The sequence below is a fragment of the Delphinapterus leucas genome, chromosome 1, assembly GCF_059928025.1.
Source record: "Delphinapterus leucas isolate spDelLeu-1000000601 "Yukka" chromosome 1, BTC_Dleu_Yukka2, whole genome shotgun sequence".
NCBI lineage: Eukaryota > Metazoa > Chordata > Mammalia > Artiodactyla > Monodontidae > Delphinapterus > Delphinapterus leucas.
In genome coordinates, this window is record NC_143129.1 from 158839299 (window position 1) to 158863162 (window position 23864).

The 23864-nt window shown below is 41.9% G+C and overlaps 1 protein-coding gene across 17 annotated transcripts in view; it reads right to left on the bottom strand.

Moving 5' to 3' along the window:
* Window positions 1-23864, bottom strand: part of MACF1 (microtubule actin crosslinking factor 1) — a 327589-nt gene that overhangs the window by 161890 nt on the left and 141835 nt on the right. For all 17 annotated transcript variants that reach the window (XM_089895612.1, XM_089895677.1, XM_089895649.1 and 14 more), the window contains 14 exons: window positions 10223-10389; window positions 9324-9436; window positions 9116-9222; window positions 8576-8695; window positions 8336-8431; window positions 7202-7329; window positions 7026-7119; window positions 6674-6828; window positions 5714-5990; window positions 4604-4732; window positions 3812-3889; window positions 2929-3090; window positions 1469-1573; window positions 594-689 (listed from right to left, as the gene is read on the bottom strand). In XM_089895612.1, the coding sequence (XP_089751738.1) occupies window positions 594-689; window positions 1469-1573; window positions 2929-3090; window positions 3812-3889; window positions 4604-4732; window positions 5714-5990; window positions 6674-6828; window positions 7026-7119; window positions 7202-7329; window positions 8336-8431; window positions 8576-8695; window positions 9116-9222; window positions 9324-9436; window positions 10223-10389 (1827 nt within the window). The remainder of the gene's footprint in view (window positions 1-593; window positions 690-1468; window positions 1574-2928; window positions 3091-3811; window positions 3890-4603; window positions 4733-5713; window positions 5991-6673; window positions 6829-7025; window positions 7120-7201; window positions 7330-8335; window positions 8432-8575; window positions 8696-9115; window positions 9223-9323; window positions 9437-10222; window positions 10390-23864) is intronic.

Genomic DNA, 23864 nt, shown 5'->3' on the forward strand with positions numbered 1-23864 from the left:
CCCCCGTCCCCGAAGCTGGGCGGGGGACCTTAACTTGCTTTAGTCAATGGCACATTAATACACGTGAGAGCAGAAAAAAATGCTTGTGCACCAGGGCCTGCCTTCTCTGGCTGCTTGTGGAACACAGCTATTCTGTGAAGGAGCCTAGGATAGCCTACTGGATGCTAGAGACTTGCATGTGGACTTGTACCCCATCACCCCAACCAAATGTCAGATGTGTGAGTGACACCATTTGGGGCCAACCAGCCCCCAACCTGCCTGCCCACTGCCTACAGCCACGTGTCACCCAGGCAAGATGAAAAAAAGCCTTCAGCTGAGCCTAGCCCAGACTGCCAACTCACAGAATCTCGAGCCAACGGTTGTTGCTCTAAGCAACTAACTTTTGGGGTGGTGGTTTATACAGTAAAGGGTAACTGATATAGATGTGTTTCTAACCTCACCCCTCCCGTGTACATGCTTGCAGGCACACACCAACACACGCAATCACACTCACAATCTCTTGCCTGAATGAGAAAAAATATTCTCCTCATCCTCTCTGCGCGCGCGTGCACACACACGTGCCCACGCACACGCACACGCAATAGCCCACGTACCTGAAAGTAAGCAGCATTCTCTTTCACATGCTGCTCGACACACAAGCACAGCTGCTTCATCCACTGCAGCTGGGACTGGACAGCAGCACTGTAAGCCTGCAACAACCAGGCACACGGACAGAAGGGCAAGGGTTTAACAGACCTGCTACATATGTGCGATGCACTCTTCCAAGTACACCTCTGCTAACGCTAGAGAGGCCAACAGAGGATAAGTGGAGATACTTGACTGGCATCTGCTCCAAGCTTCCCACGAGACAGAGGTTTGTCTTTCATCCAACATGGTTCTGTTAGAAGGGGTTACCCAGAAAAGGCCTCTTCCACACTCATTTGCAACTAAATGACCTGGTCAGCAAAACCCAGGCCTAAGCCAGTCTCTCCTGGCTTCCTCCACTGAATCTCTTCTCTGAACACAGGCACCACACCAAAAGGCACGCAGGGTCTGTCTAGACAGTTATCTGAAAAACTATGGTTCAGAATTCCCTGGCGGTCCAGTGGTTAGGACTCCACGCTTTCACTGCTGAGGGCCCAGGTTCAATCCCTGATCAGGGAACTAAGATCCCACAAGCCTCACGACGTGGGAGAAAAAAAAAAAAAAAAAAAAAACACTTAAAAACAAGAAAAAATACGGTTCAAGTCACTTTCCCCGTGAAGCGAGGAGTCAATATCGTTTCTGTTGTTTCTCGTAGTATCCTCCTTAGACTATTAACAAAACTGTTTGCAGTCTTTTGGGGGCTGGGAAGAAAAGGGAGAAGACCCAAGACACATGATTCCCTGACACTTGCTCCAAGTCCCTCAGCAGAGCTAAGTCTCTGATTTGAATACTTGTATAGTAACAACCTCTGAGCACCTGACCCTCACACCTTCAAGTCACACACCTCCACAGTCTGCTTGGCTGGGTGGTTCTCAAGTGACAGCAGCTCGGCTGTATCTTGTAGAGACCGAAACACGTCCTGTTTCTCCTCCAGTTCCATTGTCAATTCCTGAAAATTGAATTCAATTTTATTCAGTAAGTGCTGTTAAGGGAGGAGTAGCAATAAAAAAAAACCGTGCTCCCTGCCCTACTTTATAGGAGTCCGCAACCCAGGGTTAGTGCCAAAATGAGAGTCATAAACAGTACACGCCAGAGGATTTCAGAGAAGAGCAAAAGTGCTGGAATTACAGAATGATTCAAAAGGATATGGGATCTGAGCCAGGCCTGAGTAAGTAGGGTCACACAGGATGAGACTGAAGGCAAGAAAGGAGGGAACGTGGCTGGCGTGGATGGTTCAGGTCAGCACCCACCGAACACGGTACCTGATCCGTGTCCCCGACTGGCTGGCTCCGCTCAGACTGTACCCTCAGCTGCAGTGCCCTGCTCCGGCTCTATATTCCGTTAACACTTCAGGACATGGTTTAGATGCCAGCTCTTCTGTGCAGCTGGGTACTGATCCTCTCTATCAGATTTGACCCCTTCTCCTCGATGCTCCCTTTCTTTACATCTCTATCATAGCCTAATTTCTGTTCTCATACAGACTGTTTATTGTATTACAGTATCTATTGTTTCTTCTTTACTTCAGAAGAATCATATACAACTCTCTAATGAAGTTTTAAGTGCTATTAAAAATCTTCCTATTTTCATGGGGTTCATAATACCCTGAAAAATTCTCTGAAATGTGGGCAAACTGAAAATAACAGAAAAACAATCCTACTTTCTATCTTTCACTGAAAAGCATAAGAAGCATTGTTGCATTGGCTAATGCTGAATTTTCCTTCCCATTTTACAAACCAAGAGATGGAGACCAAACAATTGTTGAATGAATTAAAGAGAATTCAGAATTTGTAAGAAGCCAAGAATATACCTCAGTTAAACAACATTAAGCCCTATACTAAGTGCTTTGCTATATTAACTTACTAAATCTTACTTAACCTTTTACACAACGCTTTGAAGTGCTACTATTATCCCATTTTACAGAGGTCTAGGGAGAGTAAATGACTTGCCAAGGTCACAGAGCTAATAAGTGGAGGAATAAGAATTTGATGTTAGGTCTACCTCATTCCAAAGCCTATAACCTTGACCACAATGTTATACTGCTTCTGAAATGGTTCAATTTGCAGACTGCTGCTCTCTTCACCCAAGACACTGCCTTTCTAAATGCATTCTAAATAAATTCATTCAAGGGCTCGATTTCCCCTCTTCTCCATATACACTTTCTCACAGGAACAGATGCATTAAGCAGGGTCCCTATTTCTATCTAACAAAATGCAAATCCAGAAACCCAAGCTCTCAGCAGACTAGCCCCTCTGGCTCCTTCTGCTGCTATTACAAAATATGACAGGTCTGTTGTGCTAGACTCACAGAGAAGTAATTTTTCTTGGCTGAGATACTGGGATTGTTGTCACTCCAATCGTATGCTAGTTCCTCCTCCTCTTTCTCATTCAACCAGATCAACTCAGCTGTAGCTCTGGAGACAAATTTATGCAGGCTCTGAAGGTGCCTCATCCGGAAGCTAGAAGTTTCCTAGACAAAGGCAGGATTACAAGGTTAGACTGCTAGGCTTTCATCTGTACGATATATCACATTTGACATCAAAGCAAAGAATAGCTGAGAAAATGAACTTAGCCTTGATTTTTCAATCTCTGGGTGCTTCTCCACAGACTTAAATTTAGTACAAGTTTGGTATGGGACTCCCAGAGAGCCCGTGTCAATCCCACGCCAGGCCTGTGTGGGGCTCCCTGGATAAAGAATGATCCTGGAACTGTCCTACTCTGGATATCTTGAAAGACAGGAATGAAGAACAACAGACAGAAGAGGAGTCCCCTCCCTGTCAATCTTAAACTTTTGGTTTTTGGGAATTCCCTGGTGTTCCAGTGGTTAGGACTCCACGCTCTCACTGCCGAGGGCCCTGGTTCAATCCCTGGCTGGGGAACTAAGATCCCGCAAGCCATGCAGGGGTGGCGGCAGGGGGAGACTTAGTTTTGATGCCTCAGAGCACATACACCCACTGCTTTGATGAAGTATGATAACTAGGATAAGCTCTACTTACTTAAAACTTTCTGGGGCAGTGGTTTTTGATCCATTAAGAAAATTGAGAAAATGTTATGATACATATGAACAACTGCACAGTGAACAATATAAAACTAATAAACAGAAAACCAAAACAGGCTCAAACCAAGAGCTTTCTGAATTAGGGAACCACATTCTCCATGAACAGAACAAAAGAGAGTTAGTCAAAACTCACCTTCAATTTACAATACTGTGTCTCCAGCTTTCCAAGAGTTTCAACATAACTGGTATGAAAATTTTGGGACATTTTTCCCTGATAAGAAAGGAATGAAATAAAAATACATTAGAGAAAGAGTAAGTAAACTATATCTACAGCATGATTTCAACTATGTAAATATTATGTCTGCACATAGACGGAGACTGGTTACTCTGAGAAAACAGAAGCTTGCACAGCAAATCTCCAGATGAGATTGGATAGCTCAGAGCAGCACTGAGTGAGCAACAGTCCAGCACAGCGAGCACAACTGAATGACCTCATGGTCTTGTGCTTCCAGTAATTCTGGGAGGTTTCTAAGCAAAACCTATACCTGGTGATTCCTCCAACTACTCAGCTGCTTTTTGGAAGAGGAGAGTTGAAATTTAAAATGGGAAGACAGAAAGAGTGAGGGAGAGGAGAGACCAAGTGAATAGTTTTTCTCTCCAGTTCTCTATTGCAGGTAGATGGTGAAGTGGAAAGAGCATGAACGTTTGGAGCAGAGGGCTTGAGTTTGGAAACTGCATTCACTACTTACTAATTTTGACCTTAGCTTTCAGTATCACTATTCTTTTTACTAAAAAGGGGTTAATAAAAAACACCTTTCTCACAAGGTTATTTCAAAGAGCAAGAGACGCTTCATGTGCTGAGGGGACCTGTGGTCAAGTGCTGCTCGTGGGTATCCTTCTTTTCCACAGGGACAGCTGCGCTGTGCACTGTCCCATCGCGCACAGCCACCCCAGCCTCCCATAATGGATTCTGAATGCCACACACCTCATACAGCCTGGCCTCTTTGACACTTGAGCCCAGTTCTTCCACACTGGCGTGGATGTGCTGCTGTGCTTCCAGCTGCAACTCCACACTAGGCAGGTCATTGCCCCACTCTGCTCGTTCCAGTTTCATCTGAAAAAAAGAAAAATTACAAATATAATTTACTGCTAAGTTGGCAGAAAAAGAAAACTGTCACAATCAGTTTGGACAAAGGGGCTGGGGAGAGGGGACTGAGAAAAAGGACATCTAAACTATATCCATTTTGGTCTCTTACAGGAAAGTATGCCATAACCACCCCCAAGGAGCTGGAGAATAAACCCCACCACCTATAGCAGCAAAAGCAGCCTTTTGCTGCTGCATTATGGGAATACATCCCTGCATTTACCAACCAGAAAGGCATTCCCACAGGCTGAAATGCTTAACTTTATAGTTTAGGCACTTCCCTTTATGGGGTCTCTCCATTTCACAATCAGAATGGAGATAAGAAATAAATATCTGTAAATACTAAGCTTCATTCATGCCACCAACTATTGGCCAATGGAAGATAATTGTAAAACAGCTTGCCTTTGAATATTTTTATTTATTGGTACATGGAAAATCCATCATCCAACGATGGGAAGAATTTAATACAAAACAAAAGGGTTAGAGGATTAACAGGAAAATCTTGAACTTGAACCATTATCCTCGAATACATGTAAATAATGTCCCTGAGAACTGTGAAACACAGCAGTCTTGCTTACTCTTAAGAGCTGAGACAAAAACAACAGTAGAGAAGCAGCTCCTCTGACAAGGAGAGAATTTCAGAAAAGATAACAGATTTACAGACTCTGCAACTTCTTCCACCAGCTCCCACTTAGAGCACAGCTGGCTGAAGGGAAGAGATTCCTGAAGGGCTTCAAATTAGAAAAGCCTATGCATTTAGTATGGGATTTTGAGGATCTGAACTGATCCTATCCTTTCAAAATTTAATAGAGGAGGAGGCTTGGGTCCCAGGCAGCAGCAATAATTGAGGGGATCTATACAAGGGGCATAGAGCAACCTAACCCTCTGAGACAAGCTGCTGTATCCAGTAAACCTCAGTGCACTGCGTAAGCACTTGGAATGTACACCCACCTGCATTTCTTCCACCCAAGACAGTAGTTCATACACAAATCGGAGGTTGCCTTCATCTTCAGAGGAGGAGATAGACACAAGTTCAGCCCGAGTCATGGGCTTTCGGAACCAGGAGGTAGAAGAAGAATGGGTTCCTCTGGTCAAGGGTTCTGCCTTCAGATGAGTAGTGGTTAAAGTAGAGGGTGGAACCAATTCAAGTGAAGTGAAATGGCCCTTCCGATACAAGTTTGTGCACTCTAGACGCAAGGTAACCAGCTCATCCTGCAAACGCATGACCCTGAAATGGAAGACGAGAAAGAAAAGATTAAATCTGTAACGTGCTTTTTAAGATAAAATCTTCCCTATCCATTTGACAAAGATGAGGTAAAAATAAAACTGAGATCACATTAGGAAAAGTGTTTTGAGAAAGAAAACGTGTTCTGTGAATGCAAGGTGATATTATTAACATCTTCATGGTTCAGAGCTGTCACTGAGGCAAATGGCAAGTCACAGCATTAACTCGAGGCAATAAATCAATACCAGTTCTTATAACTCTTGGATGATATAACAGAATAAACCATGGATTAGGGGTCAAAAGATGCGGCTCTTAGTCTCAGCTCTGTACAAAGATCCTCATCCCCTCTGTGGGTGTTGGTTTCCTCCTCCATGAAATGCTACATCGAATCACCCCAGCAGTTCTAAAGCAGACGCGGTCCCACACGGCTGCAGTTACCCTGAAGCATGTGGGGGCGTTATAAGATGCCACACAAAGATTAGGGAACCCTACAGGTACTTAGTGGACAGGGCCAACAGTAAAGGGAGACTGCCTTCTACCATGAGAATTTTCCTGCCCCAAATACCTATAACATCCCCACTGAGACGCTGACCTCTAGCATCCAGGTTACAAGATTCAGTGCCCGACTCTTGATCCTTGAGCCTCAGCAGTAAGCAAGCCCTCCATTTAAGTCCCACGTTTCTCACCTAAAAGCCAGCTCTTCTAGCTGGTAGTAATTCTCATCCCTTAGGATCTGGAGCTCCACCTGCAGCTGTCTGATGAGACCTTCACACTCCTGAATGTACATGATGACATCTGACTCACACTGCACTGGTTGTCCTGATTCCAGGTGAGCAGCATCCTGAGAGAGAAAGGGAGAAGAAGAGTGGGAAAACTCCCATTGCTCCCACCCACTAGGACCAAGGGAGCCACGCGGTCCACTGCAATTCCAAGAGAAAGGAAGCTGGATCCCTTAACTGTTGACTTCAACCATTAGAGCACAAGGTTAGAAGTGGAAAACATGTGACATAAGAAGTGAGATAGAACAGTCAGACTTACAGCCTGCAGTGTATTCTTAGCTAATGTCAGTTTTTCTTCACAGTTCAAAGCACCATTCTGTATTTTGTTTGCAATCTGTAGCAGCAATTCCAGCCTAAAATGAGATCAAGACCATAGTCAAGTGCAGGCCTCAAAGCAGCCCAGTAAGTAATGTCACCTTCAGGCTCTGGACCCACCTCTCTACAGCTGGTCGAAGTGACTTCTCTCGCTCCAGCATCTCAATGATGAGTTTTCCCCACTCTTCTTCCACATCATTAGGGTGATAACCTTGAGGCAGTTTAATTCGGCCAAATTCAATCCATACCTAAAAAACCCAGAGATAACCCTTTTAGTCCAAAAACACAGCCATGGCCTCAGATCCCAGTTTTAATTAATTTTTTGCTTCTTTACCCAGCCATTCAGCAGTTTTCTCCGTTGACTAATAAGAGAAAACAACCAAATATTTTAGCAGTACCTCACCTCTAGGTGAGAAAAAAAAATCACCTCTAGGGGGCTTCCCTGGTGGCGCAGTGGTTAAGAATCCACCTGCCAATGCAGGGGACACGGGTTCGACCCCTGGTCCGGAAAGATCCCACATGCAGCGGAGCAGCTAAGCCCATGTGCTGCAACTACTGAGCCTGTGCTCTAGAGCCCACAAGCCACGACTACTGAAGTCTGTGAGCCCAGGCCCCATGCTCCGCAACAAGAGAAGCCACTGCAATGAGAAGCCTGCGCACCACGACAAAGAGTAGCCACCCACTTACCACGCTACCCACTTACCACAACTAGAGAAAGGCCGTGCACAGCAACGAAGACCCAACACAGCCAAAAATAAATAAATAAATTTAAAAAAAATTTGCCTCTAAAATACAGAGACCACTTGCTTGAAATCCTTCCATTCCTTCTATACTTTCCATAAATCCTCCTGTCCTCCCCATACCCCTCCCCACAACTGTGGAAAGGTTAAATGCCCATCTCTACAGCTTCAAATTCTCTAGGAATCAAAATGTGAAGGAAAGTCTCTTTTCTTTCTATCCTAGGGAAAGAATTAGCTTCCCTCTGAGAAACAAGAAAACATGTATAAAACTCAAGGTTTCTGAATAAGTGTATGCCATTTTTCAGCAGGCCCTTTACAAAACAGAGATGGCTGATACTTCCCCTTTACCGTAAATTCTCAAGAGCAGCCTGAGAGTGATGCTCGACTTGTCACCCTGAGAATATTGCTGTTATAATGAAGGTTCGGAAGAAGATGCAGGGAATCTGCCTAACGAAGAAGCAACAAAGAGCACACCAGCACACCCTAAGTCTCAGAAAAGGATAAGTTTCCTTACCTCTAATAATTTATATAATTCCTCAATTCTTCCTTTTTCTCTCTCCTTGGCCAGAATTTCTGTTTCTTTGAAGTGTATATATTGATTATAAAGTGCCTACAAAATTAATATTTGGTGAATGAATGCAAGCAACCCGGTCTAATTTTTCATACCACCTCACCCAGGAGCCAGCAGCAACAAGCTCTGAGACTTACTCCCCAGAGTGAATTTACAAAAAACAATTTAAGTCCATGACTTTACCTTTAGTTCAACAGGGTTCTGGGGAAAAGATTTATCTGACATCAGTATTGTATGCTGTTTGATCCAGGGAATGAGGGAGTCCACTCGGCTTTGGTATTCTTGCCACCTGGCGTCTACTTCCTATTGCCAAAAGGGAGATATCACACACCTTCTGGTTAGCAGTATGCAAGACAAGCACAGGAGAAAGTAGCTCAGGCCATCCCAAACCACATAAAATCTTTTCCTCTAATTGCCTACACAGACACCACCATTCAGTTTAATGCTCAGAGTCCCAGTTTCAAAGCTCCTCAAGGACTCTCAAGATGGGATTTAATTTCCTGACACCTAGAATAGCCTATGCTGGACACTGCAAAATTAGTGATATCTAGACTCATTCCCACAGACCAAGGACAATAACCATGTATCAAGATGATGTGGATTCAGTTCACTCTGTTTAAAAGTGCTCTGTATACACTAAGTGCTTAAAAAACCTACTCTAATCAATACATTCCACCCAAACAAATCATAGCCAGAAGGTATTTTAGGAAAGTGTTCTTTTACCGTAGCACTGATCCCTTCTCCACCCTCAGGGACTTTAGGGAAGGCATCATAAATAGAAGACACATAAGTGATTACAGACTTTTCATCTGGAGATGGCACATCCACATCTGAGAGACAAAAGGCAAGAAATTTCTTAGAACAAAGGAACCCGCTGGGGGAAGGAATAATGAATATATGTCAAACATCATCAACTTCAGTCAGCTCTCACCTTCTGCATCCAGTAACCGGGTGACGCCCAGTCTTTCTGCTACTTCGAAAGCCTGTTCCAGGTTCTCTCGGTTACTCTGGATCTGTACCCTCTCCATATCTACCAGGTCAGGTCTGTAAAAGTCCACCAAGGTATATGAAAGGCCCCCAGATACATAGCACGTGGGAGTTCACACAAAGAAACCCTCTTAAAAGTACTCAGAGCTGAAAAACACTGGACGAGTTAGAGAGAAGCAAGAGGTTTAGAAGTGCACTAGTCCCACATTTAATCACACTCCAGGAGCCCAGTGCTCCGTAATTCTAAACTTACATAATAGTAGGTTTGTTGGATTTCAAGGGAAAGGTATCAACTTTCCCTATGAGTGTTATGACCACTAAGAGTACAATAAATTTTGATTTTCATCATTCAGAATTCCTATCTTCCTCACCCACTCCAAGCAAGTCCCCCACTACTGGCCCTTTGCACTTGTTATCTCCTCCGAGTGAGACATGCTGAGCCTAGAGACCTGCATGGCCCACTACTCCTCATCCATGACTCTGCTCCAACATCTTCATCAGAGAGACTACCTCTGACCACCCTGTCCAAAATGCCACAGCCCCCATCATTCTCTTTCCCTCCACTGCACTCACCACTGAAGACAGCAAACACTCATTTGTTTATTGCTTATCTTCCCCACTGAAAAGTAAGCTCCATGAGGGCAAGAATTTAGCTGTTTTCTTCACTGCTATATGAGCCCAGTGCCTGGAACAGGAGGAGTTCAATACATATTCCTTTTTAAAATAAATAAAATGAATCAGAGGCTGGATTGTTGGTTGAGGGGAAATGTGGCATTACAGCTGACTACAAACAAGAGATGAGAAGAAGCCTCTCCAGGCCCACTGAAACTCCACTGTATTTACCTGTATCGGTGAATAAGTGCATTGAACATCTTCCCATCACTCCAGCAGGAGGAAAAGTTGGTGCATTTGACTCCTGTGTAACCAGCTGTCACTTTCTGGGTCCACAGGAGCAGCTTCTCCTTAGCTGACATGTCCCCTGATTCTCCACTAATGTAGATGTCAGAGATCTGCCAAAGGATAGGATATGAAGTAATTTAGTATAAATAAGATGAAGCCTTTTAACCTTCTCTTCATACATTATGGCTCTTAGAAGAAGAGGGAGATCCAAGGCTGGCAGCACTTCAAGATGACAACTCCAACATATATTCACCCTATCTGGTAGTCAAAGAAATGGAAATTAAAATTTTGAGAGGTCACTTTTTCACCTGTCAAATTAGAATAGTTTTTCTTTTTTTTTTTTAATGATACTACTCAGTATTGGAAAGAATATCTGAAATTGGGTATTCTCATACATTGCCACTGCTGAGAGTATAAAGGGCATAATTTCTCTAGAGGACGGTTTTTAATAAGTCTTAAAATACACATAAACTTGATAGGAAGTCATTAGAGAAATGTGCAAAAAATTTTATACAAGAATGTTTATCAATACGAAAAAGCAAAGGCAACAAAGGCAAAACAAACAATTGGGACTACACCGAACTAAAAGGCTTGTGCACAGCAAAGGAAACCATCAACAAAATGAAAAGGCAACCTACGGAATGGGAGAAAACATTTACAAATCATATATCTGATAAAGGGTTAATATCCAAAATATACAAAGAATTCATTCAACTCAAAGCAAAGAAACAAACAATCAGATTTAAAATTGGGCAGGAGACCTGAATAGACATTTCTCTAAGGAAGATATACAAATGGCCATCAGGTGCACGAAAAGGTATTCAACATCACTAAGCATTAGGGAGACACAAGTCAAAACCGTAATGAGTTATGACCTCACACCTATTAGAATGGCTGTCATCAGAAAGACGACATAACAAGTACTGGTAAAAATGTGGAGCAAAGGGAACACTCGTGCACTCTTGGTGGGATTACAAAGTGGTACAATCACTCTGGAAAACAGTATGAAGATTCCTCAAAAAATTAGAAACAGAACTATCATATGATCTAGAGACCTTAATTCTGGGTACATCCAAAGGAAATGAAAACAAGATATCGAAAAGCTATCTGCACTCTCAATGTTCACTGCAGCATTATTCACAACAGCCAGGATATGGAAACAACCTAAGTGTCCATCAAAAGCTGTGGTATATACAACGGAATATTATTCGGCCATGAGAAATGAAACCCCGTCATTTGTGACAACATGGATGAAACTTGAGGGCATTATGTTAAGTGAAATAAGCCAGACAAGGACAAATACTGCATGATATCACTTATATGTGGAATCTAAAAAAAAAGAAAAGAAAAAATGTCAAAGTCATAGAAACAGAGAGTAGAATAGTAGTTGCCAAGGGATAGTGGTGGGGGAAATAGGAAGAGGATAGAAAAAGGGTATAAACTTTCAGCTATAAGTTGAATAGGGTCTGAGGATTTAATGTAAAAGATAGGTGACTACAGTTGATAACACTGTATTGTATAACTGAAATTTGTCAAGAGAGTAGAACTTAAATGTTCTCACACACACACACACAAAAAGTGAGGTAATGGATGTGTTAGTAGTTAACTAGAGGTGGGAATCCTTTCTCAATATACACATAAAGGCACACCTGGGAGGTACCACAGGTTCAGTTCCAGACCACAGCAATAGAGGAGATATCAATCACAATAAAGTGAGTCACATGCATGTTTTGGTTTCCCAGTACATATAAAAGTCATGTTTACACTATACTATATTATCAATACATACGCGATAGCACTATGTCTTAAGAAAACAATGTATACTCATTAAAAAATACTTTATTGCTAAAAAGTGCTAACCATCATCTGGGCCTTCAGCAAGTTGTAATCTTTTTGCTGGTGGAGGGTTTGAAATATTACAAGAAGTGAGCAAATGCTGTTGGAAAACTGATGCCAGCAGTCTTGCTCAACGCGTGGTTGCCACAAACATTTGTAAAAAACGCAGTATCTGTAAAGCACAATAAACAAGGTCTGCCTGTGTATCAAATCACCATGATGTACACTTTAAATATGTCACAAGAATGCTTATCAAAATATGATAAATATTTTATAGCAAAAAGCTATAAAGAGCTTAAACTAAAACGAGGGATTGATTGGTTATAAATTATAGCACATATACATGGTAGAATTCTTTGTAGCACTTAAAAAGGTATGCTTTAGTAAAAAAAAGAAGTAACCGATGAGGAAAAATAAACAAAATGAAATAAAATAAACTAAAAAAGGAAATGTGTTGTCAAATAAACTGGCTGCCTTTGCTAAGTCTTCCTCTAGTGTAAAAATACTCTGAGATATTTCTACCATATAAAGTTTGCTGATTTTATTACCAATAAAAAAATCTTATTTAAGGGAAAAAAAGATACGCTTTAGAAAACGTTAATGATAGGAAAATGATCACCATATTTTACAAAAAGAAAAAGAATACAAACAAAATAATATATAATAACACTGATTTTACATGAAAAATATACAATATATAGTTAAGTAATAGTCATATATATACAAAATGTATGTGACAGATGCATATATGTATGTGTATATATACCAAATTAGTAATCATAGTTATCTCTAAATGGTAGCATTATAGATGATTTTTATGTTTCCCAAATTTTCTACATTATGTATACTTTTATATTTAGAAAAAAGTTATTTTAAGAAACCTCCAAAATCTAGCACAGGACCTACTTTGAAGAAATGTCAGTCTGAGAGAGGAGAAAAGTGCATGCCTTTGATTCCACACAAGCCTAGGGTTGAATCTCAAGTTCACCAACTACAAGCTGGACCTTGGTTATACCATCTGTAAAGTGGGAATCACACCAATTACCTTTTCAGGATAGCTGTGACAATCAACGATATTATACAGTGAAGTGCCCAGCCCAAACACGGGGCTAAGCTCGACAAAGTTCCCTTCTCTCTTCCTTGTATAAATGGTGGTTCTCCTTCAGTTACTGCTGTCTAACTCCCAAAGCACTGTCAGTCTGTATCATCAATTAAATGCTATCTTGCATTATTGGCTATTATTTAATGTATTTTTATTATTTAACATCTCCCCAAGACTAGGTTTCCTGAGGTGCTGATACTACATCTTAACTATCAGAATGACCTAAAATCATAGCAGCTGCTATGAAGGAGAGCTCCTCAACACAGGATATGTCCCAGCAGAAGCTGGGATGCATCTCTGAGACTCAGTGATCAAGGTCCTTCTGTATTGCACCTAGTGTTGTACTGGTCATATGGTGGACACTTAACATGTTTTCATTAGTAATCACTTGGTTAATAAACAAAGTAATAAAAATAAACAAATAAATGTATTTGGGGGTAAGACCCACCTAGAATCCTGAGACCCATTACTTTATTGACAGCAAACTTACCTAGCAAATAACGTATATAATGTATATAAGCAAACAAGCCAAGGACCCAATGATGGATTATGGTGCCCACGCCATCATCCTGTGAGTCCAGTGTAAACAGCCCCTCACCGGTACCAATTCTCTGCCAGTTCTCCTCAACGACATTTCTAGCTATTTATTTCAGTGGCTAAATGCCACCCACACTGACATATCCCAGTTCTTCCACTGTAGTGCTTCACATACATATTAAGGCAAAACATTGCTGGGAACAGGAGATAGATTTGTTGAAGTGAAAAGGGACAGAATTTGAATAAGCAAAATGAAATGTGAGTATTCGGGTTCTTTACCCAAAAAAGAAATTCCAGTTAGTCAATTGATATTGTATCTCCACAATATCGCAGTCAATATCTCCGATGGCATCTCCTGTCTGCCAATCACAGTATCTTTGTATACTGCATTGGAAACTGTTCAATGAACAGCTGTACTTCAGATTTTCCACATAGCTGTAATGAGACAGGGAAATATTTAGATCCCTCAGGGGTAGGAAAAATACCCTGTTTGGATTAGGGCCTTTCCTAGATTGTAAACTGGATGAGAAAAATGGGATTATCATCACAATCATCTCAATAATTAAATTTGGCTTTTGTCCATCTTTTCATGTAATATTCACATGTGATTGCACAGTGCTGTCCTTTAGGATATGCAGAAGCTTTTACCTTAATCTCCCAAATGGAGAATTCCAGCTTCAGTGTCAGGGAGCTTTCTCCCTCATCTGGATGTTTAAAAGGAACCATTTGGAGAGACAGCACAGCCTCATTATCATCTCAGAATTCCTTCTCTGAAGCATTATCTAGAAACTGAGCATGTTCCTAATAAGTCAGTTAGTTTTTACTGAACAACATCTCATCAGTGCTTCACACTATGTCAGACACCATATGTTGGGACGAGGGAGAAGAACAACAAAAAAAGGTCAATCACCACGGGACTGACTCATTCTGTTGTTATTTCTTGAGCAATACCTATGTTCTAGGAGCTGTGTTCAAGTTCTTGGTATCTCAAGACAAAAGCACAACCTTGGGCCTCAAGCTCAAGCAATGTAGTAGGGGAGACAATATACCAATCAGAGAGATCAATGCTGTGACAGAGGTAAGCAAGTAACCCAAACTAGCAGTGTCGAGGAACTTTGCAGAGATGATAAGACAACATCTATGCTGAGTTTTAATATCTAAGAAGAGGGCTTCCCTGGTGGTGCAGTGGTTAAGAATCTGCCTGTCAATGCAGGGGACGCGGGTTCGAGCCCTGGTCCGGGAAGATCCCACATGCCGCAAAGCAACTAAGCCCTTGCGCCACAACTACTGAGCCTGCATTCTAGAGCCCGCGAGCCACAACTACTGAAGCCCACACGCCTAGAGCCCGTGCTCCACAACAAGAGAAGCCACCGCAATGAGAAGCCCGCGCACCACAATGAAGAGTAGCCCCTCCTCGCCGCAACTAGAGAAAGCCCACGGGCAGCAACAAAGACCCAACGCAGCCTAATTAATTAATTAATTAAAAATAAAAATTTCAGCATATTAAAAACAAAAGACATGAAAGCTCAAACTGGGAACTGATATAGGAGAGAAGATTAGAGAGATTATGGAGGGGTTGAAATACCAGGCTGAGGATTTTGGACTTTGTAAGTCTACATAAGTCTCAGGGAATGAACTAGATGTAATGAGCTAACAGATACTTGATTCACATGTCCTGAAATTTCTAGCTGACTTCATCCCGCTACAGTGAAGGCATCAGACTTTGAAAACTTCCATTCAAGAAACAGGTGAGGGCACAATGCAATAATTCATTACAAATGCCTGGCTAGAAGGATCTCATGGCAGCTGTGTTTATTACCTACAGAAGAGTTAGGTAAAGATCAGGGGTACTCCTTTCAATATTCAAGTTCAGAGTCATGGCGGTCTCTCTAGGGCAGGGGTCCCCAACCCCAGGCCGCAGATCATTACCGGTCCACGGCTCATTAGGAACCGAGCCGCACAGCAGGAGGTGAGCGGCGGGCGAGAAGCTTCATCTGCTGATCACATTTCGCATTACCACCTGAAACACCCCCACCCCCTCCCACACCCCTATCCATGGAAAAACTGTCTTCCACGAAACTGGTCTCTGGTGCCAAAAAGGTTGGCGACTGCTGCTCTAGGGAATACAATTAGAACGGAAATCCTAGGTCACAGACTACTGGCATTTTTAAATTCTCCTAAATACTGCCAAACTACTGTCAAATAACAATACCAATTTATACTTCTATCCACAAGGGTGTGAAGAGGTTTTTCCATTATTCTGCATCTTCACCTACACTCTGTATTTTCAAACTTTTTATTTTCTGCCAGTCTGAGGGGTATAAAATGGCATCCTGTTGTTGTTTTGAGTTTATATCTTTGATTACTAGTGAGAAAGACTCCTGCGTATGAGGCATTTGGGTTTTCTTTTTTTATGAACTGCTTATTCCTGGGCTTTCCCCTATTTTTCTACTAGTGTGTTTACCTTTTTCTTATTTATAGGAATTATTTAAATAATAATATTAATAACAAACATCTATTGTGTTTTGCTTGAATTTACTCATATAATTCTCACAACAACCCTACATTGAGTACATACTATTCTTATCCTCAATTACAAATGAGGAAACTGTGCCACAGAGAAGTTAAGTAACTTGCCCCAAGGTACATGGCTACAAAGTAGTAGAGCTGGAATTCAAACTCAGCCAATCTGGCTCCACACTCTTAACCACGTCACCTATACTACACTTCATATATTCGGGACATTAATCCTTTTTCAGTATATGCACTATATAATTCTACCATTATTTTTTTTTAACTTTCCATCTCAAGGAACTAGAAAAAGAAGAACAAATGAAGCCAAAAGTTAGTAGAAGGAAGGAAATAACAAAGATTAGAGCAGAAATAAATGAAATAAAGACGAAAAAGACAATAGAGAAGATCAACAAAACTAAGAGCTGGTTCTTTGAAAAGATAAACAAAATTGACAAGCCTTTAGCTAGACTCACCAAGAAAAACAGAGGAGACAAATAAAATCAGAAATGAAAGAGGAGATGTTATAAGTGATACCACAGAAATACCAAGGATCATAAAACACTGCTATGAAAAATTACACACCAAGTTGGACAACCTAGAAGAAATGGATAAATTCCTAGAAATATAACACCTACCAAGACGGAATCATGATGAAATAGAAAATCTGAACAGACTGATTACTAGTAAGGAGATTGAATCAGTAATCAAAAACCTCCCAACGAGGGCTTCCCTGGTGGTGCAGTGGTTGAGAGTCTGCCTGCCGATGCAGGGGACACGGGTTCGTGCCCCGGTCCGGGAAGATCCCACATGCCGCAGAGCGGCTGGGCCCGTGAGCCATGGCCGCTGAGCCTGCGTGTCCGGAGGCTGTGCGTCCAGAGCCTGTGCTCCGCAGTGGGAGAGGCCACAACAGTGAGAGGCCCGCGTACCGCACAAAACAAAAAACAAACAAACAAAAACCTCCCAACAAACAAAAGTCCAGGACCAGACAGCTTCACTGATAGACTCTATCAAACATTCAAAGAAGAATTAACACCAATACTTCTCAATCTCTTCCAAAAACAGAAGAGGAGGGAACTCATCCAAACTAATTTTATGAGGCCAGCATTACCTTGATAACAAAACCAGACAAAGACACCACAAGAAAAGAAAATTACAGACAATATTCCCGATGAACATAGATGCAAAAATCCTTAAAAAAAATATTAGCAAACCAAATTCAACAATACATTAAAAGGATCACACACCATGATCAAGTAGGATTTATTCCAGGTATGCAAGGATGGTTCAACATCCATAAATCAGTCAATGTGATATAGCACATATACACAAAAGGAAGAATAAAAATCGTATTATCATCTCAATAGATACAGAAAAAGCACTTGACAAAATTCAACAGCCATTTATAAAAACTCTCAACAAAGCAGGTATAGAGGAAATGTATTTCATCATAATAAAGGACAGAGCTAACATTATACTCAGTGATGGAAAGATGAAAGTCTTTTCTCTAAGATCAGGAACAAGACAAGAATGCCCACTCTCTCCACTTTTATTCAGCATAATATTGGAAGTCCTGGCCAGAGCAGTTAGGCAAGGAAAAGAAATAAAAAGCATCCAAATTGGAAAGGAAGAAGTAAAACTGCCACTATTTGCAGATGACAGGATATTATATACAGAAAACCCTAAAGACTCCTAAAGACATCAAAAAGTATTGGAATAAACAAATTCAATAAACTTGCAGGATACAAAATCAATATGCAAAAATCTGTTGCATTTTTATACACTAATAACAAACTATCAGAAAGAGAAATAAAGAAAACAATCCCATTTATAATTGCATCAAAAAGAATAAAACACCTAGGAATAAATTTAACCAAGCAGGTAAAAGACCTGTATATAGAAAACTATAAGACATTAATGAAAGAGATTTCAGACACAAATAAATGGAAGGAAATTCTGTGCTCATGGACTGGAAAAATCATTACTGTTAAAATGTCCATACTACTCAAAGCAATCTACAGATTCAGTACAATCCCTATCAAAATTCCAATGGTATTTTTCAAAGAAATAAAACAAATAATCCCAAAATTTGTATGGAACCACACACACACACACACACACACACACACACACACTGATTAATCAAAGCAATCTTGAGAAAAGAACAAACCCGGAGGCATCATGCTCCCTGATTTCCAACAACATTACAAAGCTGTAGTAATAAAACAGTATGGTATTTGGCTTATGGAACTGAAGTGAAAACCCAGAAATAAACCCATGCATATGTGTTCAATTAATTTACAAAAAAGGAGCCAAAAATACACAATGGGGAAAGGACAGTCTCTTCCATAAATGGTGTTGGGAAAACTAGACAGCCACATGCAAAAGAATGAAACTCAACCACTGTTTTACACCATACCCAAAAATTAACTCAAAGTGGATTAAAGACTTGACCGTAAGACCTAAACTCATAAAATTCCTGGAAGAAAACATAGGCAGCAATCTCCTTGACATAGATCTTGGCAATGATGTATTTAATCTGACACCAAAAGCAAAGGCAAAAATAAACAAGTGGGACTACACCATAGTAAAAAGCTTCTACACAGCAAAGGAAACCATCAACAAAATGAAAAAGCAACCCACTGAATGGGAGAACGTATCTGCTAATCATACATCTGATAAGAAGTTAACATCCAAAATACAGAAAGAATTTATACAACTCAACAGCAAAAACACAAACAATCCAATTTAAAAATGGGGAGAAGATCTGAATAGACATTTTTCCAAAGAAGTCATACAGATGGCCAACAGGTACATCAAAAGATGCTCAACATCACTAATCATCAGGGGAATGCAAACCCAAGCCACAATGAGATACTGCCTCAAACCTATTAGAATGGCTCTTATCAAAAAAGACAAGAAATAACATACACTGGCAAGGATGTGGAGAAAAGCGAACCCTTGTGCACTGTTGGTAGGAATGTAAATTGGTGTAGCCACTCTGGAAAACAGTACGGAGGTTCCCCAAAAACTTAAAAATGGAACTACCATACAATCCAGCAACTCTACTCCTGGGTACTTATCCAAAGAAAATGAAAACACTAACTTGAAAAGATATATGCACCTTCACTGCAGCTTTGTTTACAACAGCTAAGATATGGAAACAACTGAAGTATCCATCAAAGGATGAATGGATAAAGGAATTGTGGCACATATACATAATGGAATAGTATTCAGCCATTAAAAAGAATGAAATCCTGCCATTTGCGACAGCATGGCTGGATCTCGAGGGCATTATGCTAAATGAAATAAGTCAGACAGAGAAAGACAAATACTGTACGATCCTTCTTATACATGGAATCTTTAAAAAAAAAAGCTCATAGATAACAGGGAACAGATTGGTGGTTGCCATAGGCACATGTGGGGATAACATTTTTTTAAAAGACAATAATAATAATAAAGATAATAATAAACACATTACATGTTAATATAAATAACAACTTGACAAAAAATACATTTTCCAAAACAAATTAGTGAGAAGAGCAGCAAAAAGCAAATCAAAACCCAGAAAAACAACTTTCCATTTGAAACGGAAAATATCAAATATATACAAAAAAAAGGCAGAATGGTATTATGAACTCCTATGTACCCATCACCCAGTTTCAACCATATCAACTCATAGCTAATCTTGTTTCATCTACACTCCACCCACTTCACCCCTCCCCTATTATTATGAAGCAAAGCCCACACTATCCTTTCCTCCAAAAACACGTCAGTATGTATCTCTAAAAGGACTCTTTTTTTTTAAACATAGCCACAACACCATTGTTACATCTGAAAAATAATGATTCTTTGGTAATACTTTTAATTAAGTAAAATTTTTTGAAAGGAACTTCTCTCGTGGCGCAGTGGTTAAGAATCCGCCTGCCAGTGCAGGGGACACGGGTTTGAACCCTGGTCCGGTAAGATCCCACATGCCGCGGAGCAACTAAGCCCGTGCGTCAAAACTACTGAGCCTGCGCTCTAGAGCCCACAAGCCACAACTACTGAGCCCATGCGGCACAACTACTGAAGCCTGTGCACCTAGAGCCCGCGCTCTGCAACAAGAGAAGCCACCGCAATGAGAAGCCCGCGCACTGCAACGCAGAGTAGCCCCCACTTGCTGCAACTAGAGAAAGCCCGCGGGCAGCAACAAAGACCCAACGCAGCCAAAAATAAATAAATACATTCTTTAAAAAAAAATTTTTTTTTTAAGAAAATTCCTTTCTTAAATGAAGCTCTAACTGTAACTTTAACTGCTACATTCCTCCAATAGTATCATCTGGTTAATTTTGCTTTCTTCTTGTAATACAAAGCCAATTTTAGTAAAACTACTTTCCTTATAATGAAAGAGGAGAAATGGGAAAGGGATACTTATAACTGAAAAGGCTCAGCCCAGAAAATAATATACCAACTGATTTCTTTCTCATCATTCCTAGCCCCAGGGTTATCTGACTATTCACCTGAAATCTAAGGATTTGTGGCAAGGACACTGGTATACAGCCAATTCTCCATCAACACAATCCACTAACAATTGGCAGCGGAGCCAAGACAGAGAAAAGAAAGGGATTTTCAACAATTTTCCTTGTTCCATTAAGCCAGGTATTACGGCTATTGATGGCAGCTGGGAGTAGGGAGTCCTCCTGAGAGATGGAATGGACCAGCGAAGGCCTTTGTCTGACATCAAAGTACAACTGCTGTTAACTCGCTCCCGTCCGGCTCCAAATCTGAGTCTACTTATTCTGAAAACCATTTTTGTCCCCTGGCCCCTGTCATCCTGTTTCTCTAGTTAACTGTTTCCTGTCAAGAGAAGAATCAGCTCTACCAGGTGAAAAGAAAATCAGACCATTTGTCTTCTATTACCTAAACCCAGCACTCAGCAAGCATCAGAATCAGTTCCCATTTCTCTCTATCCTGAAAAGAAACAAACCCACTGCCAAGTTTCTGTGCAGCTGGAGCCTGGCCCCACTCCCATCACCATGCCCTGGAGTGATCAACGGGAGGGACAAGGCGGCCTGAGTTATGCCAAGGACAGACACCACTCTGAAGCTCAAACTGTTTCTACGGAGGGTTACTACCCTGACATGTTAAAGACAAAATAAAACGAGCACCAACAAACAAACAAAAAATCAACCCTGTTGAAGCGCCTGCTGCCCCTCTCCGCGAAGGAGCTGGTGTGTGACCAGCAGCGGCAGGCTCTTCTGACCCCCGTGTCCTCCCAGGGCTCTCACTCCAGTCATATGCTCTCGCCTTATGGTTCAATCCACATTTCACAGGAGGTCTGCAGTGTCAAAACACACTGCCCTGAGCTGCCGCGCCGTGTGAACAGCCTGCCAGGGAGGGGGCAGCTCCCTGAAGACAATGCCTTCAGAGACCAAAGAGGGTTTGAGGCCGCTGTGACCTTAAGGACTTTCATCCTGAAGGGATTTCACATTTATCTGGAGAAGTCACTTCTTATCTGTCATACAGAATGGTCAGTCTGTGGTCCCTGCGTCACCTGATGGACACAGAGCCTCAGAGGTGTGTCAGCCTTCTGAGCTGACTCTGGGCCACCTAGTTTTTCTGCCTGGGCCATCACTGAGTAGTCTGGTTGTGTCTCCTCTCAAGCGGTAGCTGGGACGGGATGTAGAGCCTGGCTGCCCAGAAAACGCCACACACCAGTATGATTCTCATACTGAACAGCCCAAGAATCACACTGCTGTTGATTCTGTTAAACTACAGATCATAGTCTACTCCCACCCATCTTTTCTTGGAGACTCCTCACAGAGTTGTCCAGAACCTTCCCGCTCCAGGGTGGAGATCCCACACCAAAAGCACCACAGTCACTTATGGGCCATTATCTAGAACTGATTTCCACTAGGAGTCCCTTCACATTTTATACTCCAAACTTTCTGAAAGTCTCACACCGAATTATGAGCACGTATCCTAAATCATCGTGATGCCTCCACAGCTTCAACTTTAACCCCAGGAATATCAAAGAAGCGGTCAGTTCAGCAGTTGGTTCTGCCACAATTACTCTCCATCTGTTCTGTACAAAGATAAAGGCTGACTTTGACATTCCCTCTTATCCGATGAACCTCAAATACACCCCACCCCCCAGCAGCCTCACTGCCTCCCTTCCCGCTTTAACACACACACACACACACACACACACACACACACATTTTTATATGGAAAAGCCCAACGATGCCTCCTGTCCAACCGCATAACAAATATTTTTCAATGGCCATCTTTTCCTCCAACTGTTTGGAGTCTCCAAACTCTATAATAACAAAGGGCACTGAAATGGGCCTATCCATGGGGGAAATTCATCACCCAAAAGGTCATTTTAAGCACAGATCACCTTAAAATTTACGTATCTCCTCAGCCTCATACTGTTGATGATTAGCAGGGCACCTGTAGGTGGGCCACAGTGTCTGCTCTGCAGACATCAGGGCAGCTGCCCACAGCCTAGCAAGGAAAATGCCATGCTCCATCTTCCACCTCTTGCCGCTCTGGGAGCCTAAGTTTTTATTTCTTCTGCTGCAGAGACTGACATGCCAATAAAAGTTCTTCAGTCACTGATGAATTATAACTTTAGTCACCTACACAATCACACCCCTATGTGACAGACCAGAACCTGTGCCACCCAAGGTCTTGCTGAGTCTCCTTCCCTCTCAGTGTTCAGAGCTCTTGAATTCTCACTTGCTCCTTGACCCCTCACAGCACCCACCACCTAAAACTACCACCACCTCCACTTATGTCTGAATATATATCTCACAAACAAAAACATGTTAGAGCCATAAACACGTCCAATCAGAAAACAAACTGTTTCTAGCCTTGAACTTTCAAACTGCCCTAACTCCCTCTCTACCCCCTCCCCCCAGCTCTGGACTAATCTCCAGATAAATCCAAGCCCCTCTCCTCTAATGCTGGAATTAGGAACCAAAGGAGGACTAGCCTCTCCACCTAAACACATATTGAATGGGTGTTGTCATTAGCAGTGTCCCCAAGGGGGGGGAATTACATCAGCTCCAATAAGAACATCATTCTCCAGTGGAGAAGAACAACCACACCGAGGTCAGTGCCTCACCCCTCACCCCTTCCACACTCATCTTGGAATCAGTTAGGCCTCCCCATCACCTCCGTGCCATACCACAACCTCCTACAGCAGGGACACTAATAAACAGACCTCCTGAGAGTTAAGTATTACCTAGCACTGCACCTGGAGAGATAACCCCACCAGATAGCTCGAGCAATTATATAGCATGGTTACCCAGAGTCAGGGATCCCCCAGAGACAACAAGATAGTTTCAAGCATCAAGGGACAGACCTGAAACAGATTTTGCTTGCCAAGCGCAACAGTCGCTAACTACTAGTACTTGACTAACAGGTAAAGTTTGAGGAGCAGCACCAAGCTCCTCACTGCTCACCACATTCCACTTTCATAAGTTTGAGGCCAGTAATACAAACCGCTGTGTAACTACCCCTTGAACATGCCCACCTACCTCCTCCAGACCCCCTAAGGGGGTGGGGCTTGCCTCCAAAGAAAGGGTGCCATCCTCTTCTGAGAAGGACGTG